Source organism: Podarcis gaigeae, assembly GCF_964106915.1.
Source record: "Podarcis gaigeae genome assembly, chromosome: 12".
NCBI lineage: Eukaryota > Metazoa > Chordata > Lepidosauria > Squamata > Lacertidae > Podarcis > Podarcis gaigeae.
Genome location: NC_139688.1, coordinates 46645116 through 46653183, shown reverse-complemented (window position 1 = coordinate 46653183; position 8068 = coordinate 46645116). Strand labels below are relative to the sequence as shown.

The 8068-nt window shown below is 41.8% G+C and overlaps 1 protein-coding gene across 5 annotated transcripts in view; it reads right to left on the bottom strand.

Moving 5' to 3' along the window:
- The window catches only part of NEK11 (NIMA related kinase 11), a 79833-nt gene that overhangs the window by 33559 nt on the left and 38206 nt on the right, over positions 1-8068 (bottom strand). For all 5 annotated transcript variants that reach the window (XM_083705840.1, XM_083705842.1, XM_083705839.1 and 2 more), the window contains exons 7-12: positions 7042-7191; positions 6869-6947; positions 5781-5866; positions 3140-3259; positions 705-798; positions 6-144 (exon numbers count right to left, since the gene is read on the bottom strand). In XM_083705840.1, coding sequence (XP_083561966.1) covers positions 6-144; positions 705-798; positions 3140-3259; positions 5781-5866; positions 6869-6947; positions 7042-7191 — 668 coding nt within the window. The remainder of the gene's footprint in view (positions 1-5; positions 145-704; positions 799-3139; positions 3260-5780; positions 5867-6868; positions 6948-7041; positions 7192-8068) is intronic.

Genomic DNA, 8068 nt, shown 5'->3' with positions numbered 1-8068 from the left:
CTTACCGTGCTCCACAGGATCAGACGTACAGAGTCTGCCTGTTGTATCACTGTCACTTTGATCCTCACATCCTATGGACAGATAGTTCAACGTAGTGACTGGCTGAGATTTAATCAGATGCTCTGCTGTCTGTTCATCAGGTTCCTTATATGAAATGAGGCAATAAATGATAAGTGAGACAGTAAATCATAAGTGGTCACAATGAAACATATTCTGAATGGAGTAACAGCTGGAATTCTCATAAGAATGTTTTTGGTAATTATTATTATTATTATATGCATGTGTATGAACAGGGTACTGGCAGCAGGCTGGGGTTAGTGCCAGCTTTCTGTATATATATCTTGCAGCACTATCAATTGAAGTTGTACATTTTCACCAGTTTGGGATAGTTTTAAGTATGGGGGCTGCATTAATTGGAATCTTATTTCAATATCCAGCCTCTATTGACTTTTTGTGAGTCATAGACATTGCTATTTTTCTAGAAAAAGAGATGCCAGAACTCGCCATGAACACCTCCCTTGTTTTCTTAGAATGGCAATAGCACCCACCTGAGAGCTCCTAGAACTGAATTCTGGTGAGTTCCAGCTGAAAAAAAAAGCCCTAGTCACAGAGAGCTAAGGATAAGTAGAGAAGACAGGGGGAGAAAACACTGTAGAAGTTGATGTCTGAGTTTTAGAAAATATAAGCAAAGGCCAGAAACTTACATGAAGCACATCTATATTCACACGGTGGAAGTTACGGGATCTAAGCTCCTGCATTCTCTTGAGATTCTCTTGATATTTTTCTTCAGCCAACTGCCTGAAAAGAATGACAATACCGGTAATTCTACATCACAAATGGTAACTGAGCTAAGAACTTTCTCGCGACTTCCTTCAGCGTGATTCCTTCAAGCAAAAGGATTACAACTGGTATGAGAAACGAATATTAATGCTTCATACTTGCAGAGGGAAGAAGCTTCTCAAACTGGGCAGACATCTTGCAACTTTAAGGGGTGACAAGACAGGAAAGTCACCTTCCACTGACTTCCTTCTGCAAGCGGTTCTTAGGATCAAACCCAAAGTAAATCTAGCTCTAAGGCAGCCTTCCTCCACCTTGATCCTCAGATGCTGCTAGACTGCAACTCCCATCATTGCTCATCACTGGCCATGATGGCTGAGAACAATGGAAATGGTAGTCCAACAGCAACTGAGGACCCCAGGATGGGGAAGACTGCTCTAAAGGAACACTAACATAAATAAAAGAGAGTAGTAAAGTGAGCAGTAATTCTATTCATTCTATTTTCATACCATGGCAGACCCAGCACCCTGATATATTTCGGACCCTCCAAGTGTCTCTATTTTCCAGGGACAGTTCAGGATTTACAGAAGCCATCCTGGTTTCTGATTTGATCCCGGAAGGTCCTGCTTTTCCTTAGGACATCCCTGTTTTCATTGGAGAAATGTTGGAGGGTATGATATTTAGGTATCTGTATCTGTGCCAACAGCACTTCCAAATACATGAGAAACCTTTATACAGACAGGCACAGAGAATGAAATCACAACAACTGTCAAAAAACTGTGAGGACAAAATTGTTTTGGGGGCAAACAAATGGCTCTCTAGTAACTGTGGACAGTACAGTGGTGCCTCGCAAGACGAAATTAATTCGTTCCGCAAGTTTTTTCTTCTTGCGAGTTTTTCGTCTTGCGAAGCACGGTTTCCCATAGGAATGCATTGAAAATCAATCAATGCGTTCCTATGGAGACCGTCCGGGGACAGAGGGGAAGCACCGCGCGCCTTCCCCTCTGTCCCCGGACCTGTTTAAAGCAAGGGAAGGGGCAGCGGGGAGAATCGCTTCTCCCCGTTGCCGCCCCTTGGTTCAAAAGGCGTCCGGGGAGAGAGGGGAAGGCGCGCTGCACTTCCCTGCTATCCCCGGAGCTTGCGGGGCAAGCTTCGTTTTGCGAAGCAAGCCCATAGGGAAATGCATCTTGCGAAGCGGCTAAGAAAACGAAAAACTCCTTCGTCTAGCGAGTTTTTCGTCTTCCGAGGTGTTCGTCTTGCGGGGTACCACTGTATGTTGGAGTGATCAGAAGAACCACAGATATCTTAAGAAAGAGATTAAGGGGGGGAATGACAAGGAGTTTGGAGAGTGCTTCAATCTGTATTCTGTTTCTCCTCCACAAATAGCTGTTATAGTTTGGGGGGGGAGCAAGGATCCCCTAAATTCCTGCATGGCAGATCCACCCCATAACTCCTGGATTTAGTAAAAGTTAGAATGAATCAAGGTTTGATTAAACTGTGCCAAACACTGCTGGATTCAGCTTATGTTAACAAGCCTGGCCAACCAGGTATAGCTAGCTGAGTGCGGGGACATTGGAGGAGCATGAAAATAGATCATGGAATTCAATGCCACACAGCAAGGGGAGTGGAGCCCCCTCCTCCAGGGGTGTGTTAGTGGGCAGAGACAAAAGGGTTTGAAAAAGGTTTAGGATTTCAGTTTGTCATGATGTATGAGAGCAGGAAGGTAAGTTTGTAGTTCGCAAGCTGCACAGAAAGGGGGGTCAGAGCACCATGTGGACTGACAGGCCGTAAAAGGGGCAGAAAGCATGGGATCCTGGACTCCTGCATATACTGTATGGGAGAAACAGGAGGCCCTCTTGCTTTAAACCAGGCATAGGCAAACTCCGGCCCTCCGGATGTTTGGGACTACAATTCCCATCATCCCTAGCTAGCAGGACCCGTGGTCAGGGATGATGAGAATTGTAGTCCCAAAGATCTGGAGGGCCAGAGTTTGCCTATGCCTGCTCTAAACTCCCTCCCCATCTAAACCATATATAATAAAGATACCACAATCTCCGCTGTGCCTCATTTCCAAATGACCCACAGACCTTAGGTAAGTGCCTGGACCCCCTGGAATCTCACAACACTCAGAGTTTAGGGTGGTGTGTAACATAGTGTTGGATAAAGCAGTTGCATCTCTTCCTGTACATCAAGGAATGTCCAAATCTCCAATTCGGGGGGGGGGGGAGCATTTAGGAGAGGCTGGCATGAAGATTGATAGCAGACCACAGACCCTTTCTGGAAACAAACTAAATACTTCCCAAACAAATTGAGACACTGAAGGATCTCCTTTTGGAGGCTAAAATAACGCTGCGCTTCTTACTTCAGCTTCTGCGCTGTCTCATCAGCAATGCTCAGCTTTCTCAGTCTCATTCGTTCACGCGGTGTCATTTTCTGCACTTCCGAGAGGGCCCTCAGAGTTTGTAGATGTACTTTTTTCTGCCTGAAGAGAGAAGGGTTAGAACTGAAACAAATGTGTGTGGACATTTGCTTTCAAAAATTCAAATGAATAGTCCTGGGCCTGAAAAGCTGAAAACAGGACCAGCCCCAAGACATTTTGATGCATAATGAAAAAAACAAGATGACAATTCTTTCCCCCATTCCAGGAACAAAAACTGACCAAACTAACACAGGGTCAGGGAGAGGTTGTGGGGTGAAGCTGAGCTGGCCGAGGACCTGCTGAATCCTAAACTGGTGCAGCTACCAAGAGTGGGTTATGCCAACCTTCCATTGCAGCCAATACAAGTAGAAGAATTCTGAATTAATCAGTTACTGCACTCCTCTATTAAGCTCTTCTGGTACCCGCAAGGAATTGGGATGCTCCCTAACTTTATCTGAATCCAACCACTCTCATAAGATTAATGGACAAGATTTAGCAAATATATATTTCCAAAAGTCTCATTTCAAAATAAATATTTTTGAAGTTTGAAATAAAAATAAAATAAAATTCTGAATGGTGCCTTATTTCTTTTGTGCATAGATAGGTTTCAATTATTTACATTTTACTGCACTCTCAACAGTTGGAAAAATGCAATTAAGATGCACAGAACATTAGCATGAGAAAGCTCTAACGGCATTAATTTCAATACCACACTCGTTTTATAATTAAATTATGTAAACTTAGACCTTTGAACTCACTTCATTGGACATGAGTAATATTCATTATTTCCTTGAAAAAGGACAAAGGAATACTCCTTGTGTTTTAATAATAGAATTTAAAATGGAAATAATAGAATAAAAAATGGAAAGGCGTATTAGTGATCACTGTCTCGGCTGACCTCATTATCCAGTGTACCATAAATAAGGGTACTTGCCAATGACTGTGAAGCTCATACTGCAGTAGTTCATTAATTATTTTCAAACGTACAATAAGGGCATTAGTAAACAGCCCTCAATGAGAATGAGCTGAAACTAGAGCAGATAGATATAATCTATTTTAATTAAAACCCTTTATGGTAAAAAGCCAGCCCTTCTAAAAGGTCCTAGTTCTACAAAAGCTTCCGATTGCATCCTGTCTGAGAGCACTCCATCTCTGCTGAATCCTTGGTAGCCTTGGTAGCACAGATTGTCTTCCATCAACTTGGCTTGGGGCCCAGTTGTGCCCATAGTTGTCCAGGCATAACCCAACTTCGGTGGTCTATACTATGGTAAGCTGTAGGTTTGATTAGTGCAACACATGTGGGGTTATATCTGAAGGCAGTTCAAAAACTTCAGCTGGTATAGAATTCAGCAGCCAGGTTGCTCACTGGGGGAGGATGGTTTAAGCATGTTATACCAATCCTGGCCCGAATGTAGTGGCTGCCAATTAGTTCCCGTGTCCAATTCAAAGCTTTAACAGCTCAGGACCGCAATACCTCAAGGACTGCCTCCCCATATAAGCCAACCTGGACCCTGCAATCAATATCTGAGGCCCTTCTGCCTGTATTAGAAAGTAAACTGATACTATGTTAAGATGACATAGATCTCCTTGCAGTTTAGTGAGATATAAAAATCAAGATTTCTAAGCTGAGCAATGCTTTCCCTTTTTGTCGACTTTACCCATCTCAAAGAAACATACAGAAATGCACTATCTAAGTATAATAAACATTGATTATGGCAGACAAGAGAACAGCAAAGAAAGTAATTTCCCCAGCAGTGAATGTAACAGCAGTTGATTAATGTAATAGAGCAGCAGTAACCACAGGGAAAGAAGGGAAGTAGATCCAGTAGAAACCAAAAGGGGTAAGAATTTAATTACCAGCTTTGAAATTCCTATTCATCATTATACCATTGTGTTCTGCTATTGTTCCTATTAAATCAGCTTAATACACGAATTATGTAAAGCAGAGTATGCTATTTACATTGGCTGAAAATAATACACACAATTATCCTTTGTACAGTAATTGGAAATCAGCATCTTACACACTAGCACAATAAATGGTGCTGTTAATGCCTGCAGGATTTTAAGAAGAACTTTGATGGGGAAAGGGTGTGTGTGTGTGTGTGTATACACAGACACATGGTGAATTTGTGTTGAATCTATTTCATTTTTCAGTCTAATCTATAGCCCGGTTTACTGCAGGGCAAAAGTAGACAACCCTTTTAAATTAGTAACAAGTTTACATTTTCATAAGGTTTGGGCACTTGGAATACAAATGGTTACCTAAAAAAATGTGCACAATTCTTTTCTCCAAATAACCAGTACACTGTTAGCAACTGACACCACAACCGTATCCAAATCTACCCAGAAGTAAGTCGCACTGAGTTCAGAGAGGATTATTCCTCGGTAGGTGTAAGTGAATATAAGATTGAATAACTCATCTATTTTTTTGCTCCTCTTACATAGCCAATACACTACTACCCTTCAGATTACAACCCCCATCAGCATTGCCTGCGGCCTAGGATGTTGGGAGTTGTGGTCCACAAGATCTGGAGGGCACCATGTTAGCTACTCCTGTTGTTCCCCCAAATAATTCCATACTCACACAACGTTAATGATATGAGCGGCTTCTTCCTGAGAATTAAGCGCTGGGTCCTTCAGAGTCATATTTGTGAATTTACACTTCATGTTCTACAAGAGACAACAAAGCAGCCGTAATTGCAACCATCTATTTTTATTACCGTGAAGTAGCCTTTTTGCCACTTTTACAAAACCCGCGCAGTGTGTTCCATTTTATCAGGCTGCTTCAGCCAAATTGACCAATTTAGGCATCCATTTATGGAGTCTCAGGACTCAGCAAATAAAACGTTTTAAGTGTGTTGTAAAGTGCAATATGCAAATGCGAATCTAGATGGTAATGGTGAGCTATGGCAAATTCAACATATTTTTCAAAAAATTCTTTTTTAAAAAAGTGTTTTCCCAGCGTTTTATATATGTGTGTAGATTCTACCTCAGTCTAACTGTGAGAATAGAAGCGAAAGTCACATCAGAGGTACAGTGTACCAAAATTAAACTTGGTTACAAATCATCCTGTCCCCTTTCCTTCTGGGTGCTACAAGACAAAGATAAAGGGCAAATGGAAAGCACACCATTTTGGCTCCTTTGGTTTTTGAAGTGCCTGCACCAGCAGGGAAAAAATATTCGGTTACACACAGACTAAGTAAGTTGAATACAATTCTATTATTCTATGACTTTGATAGGAACTGCAGAGTTGGAAGTGATGCTGAGAGTCGTCTAGTCCAGCCCCTGCAATGCAGGAATCTCAGTTAAAGCATCCATGGCAGATGGCCATCCAACCTCTGCATAAAATCCTCCAAGGAAGGAGAGTCCACAGCCGCCTCAGGGAGACTTTTCCACTGTCAAATAGTGAGTCTACTCTGAGTAATAGTGGGCACCACCACCTGTTATGCTGACTCTAACAACATGAAATGAAATATATATCCTTCCCCATTTGAACACAGTATCTCTGTTCAGTATCTTATACAGAATGACTTGGATTTAAGTCCTATATTTCAGTGGTACGTCTGTGGAAACAGACTTGTGACTGCTTATTTGGTCCTTTATAGGTCTCATTCTTTTCAATGTGGGTAACAATTTCAACTATTAAGTCTACTGTCATTTCATTTCAAATACCTGTAATTGATCACGAACGTATGGAATCCTTAAAATCTCTGTAGCGGATGGCCTCTGTGAAGGATCCTTGCTCAGCATGCTGAAATATTAATGATACGAAATGAAATCTATTCTCATGCAAACTATAAAACCGCTGTGGGTGAAACCAGTTTGAAACAAAAACAGAAACCCACCTGTGCAGCAAGGTATCAAGTTCCCTTGGATAGATTGCTGGCAGAGATGGTGCTTCACCTTCCACAATTTTTAAAACAATGGACAAAAAATTGTGACCAGTAAATGCATGATCCAAACAGCACATCTCATACAAAATGCATCCTAGGGACCTGAAAGGAAAATAAATGAAATGAAAGCAATTCAAGGACAAGAAAATTCTAAATTCAGTGTCTGGTGAGTGCTTGCAATGTTGCTGCACTTTAATCCTGGTCATACAAAACTATGAGCCCCTTTCTATTGAAAATGAAACACACTTTTATCTCAGTGAAAAGCCTGTTCTTCCATTTCCACAGGGTTCATAACGTATAACGTAAGTGATATAAAAGAACAGAAGGTCATAAAGTAAGTGAAAAAGGAAAGTGTAAAGTAAGTGTTGCAGGACAGGATTAATCTTGGGTGTGCGGGTGGAGAGACTGTTTGCAAACGTGTAGGCAAAGCAGGCTGAAGACAGAGCCATTTGGGTAACTCCCAGTTTTTGCCCCTGTTTAAAAATGTTTTCTTAAAATAAGAACAATAAGAGGAAGAATGAATATAAAAATAAAACTAATAGGGTATGTGAAATCAACTGCGGGAAACTGATTTTACAGGATATAAGCTCTGAAGCCTACCAAGTGAAGGGATGAGGGAAGGAGAGAACACGTAAGTACATACGAAATATTATGAGGCTGATTTATTTTTTTTTGCAAGAAGTTTTAAAAAAAACTGTTAGAAAATAATAGTTCAAATTATCAAACCCCCAGGAAGTGAGGATCCGATGAAAAACCAGATGCTGGGGCTATGGCAGGGCTGCTTTAAATCCCCTAGGAGTGGACCTAAAGGAAGTCTACCTGCCCTGTCAGACCTGCCCCCAGGCCAATTTGAAGGCAGGCTTGAATCCGAAATGCCAGCCGGTGAGTTGAACTTGAAGCTGCCCTCACCAGCTGGGCAGTCCTTGGCACCAGGGCCCCCGTTGGGTGAGGGTGCTAGGAGGCATTGTCAGCCCGCAAC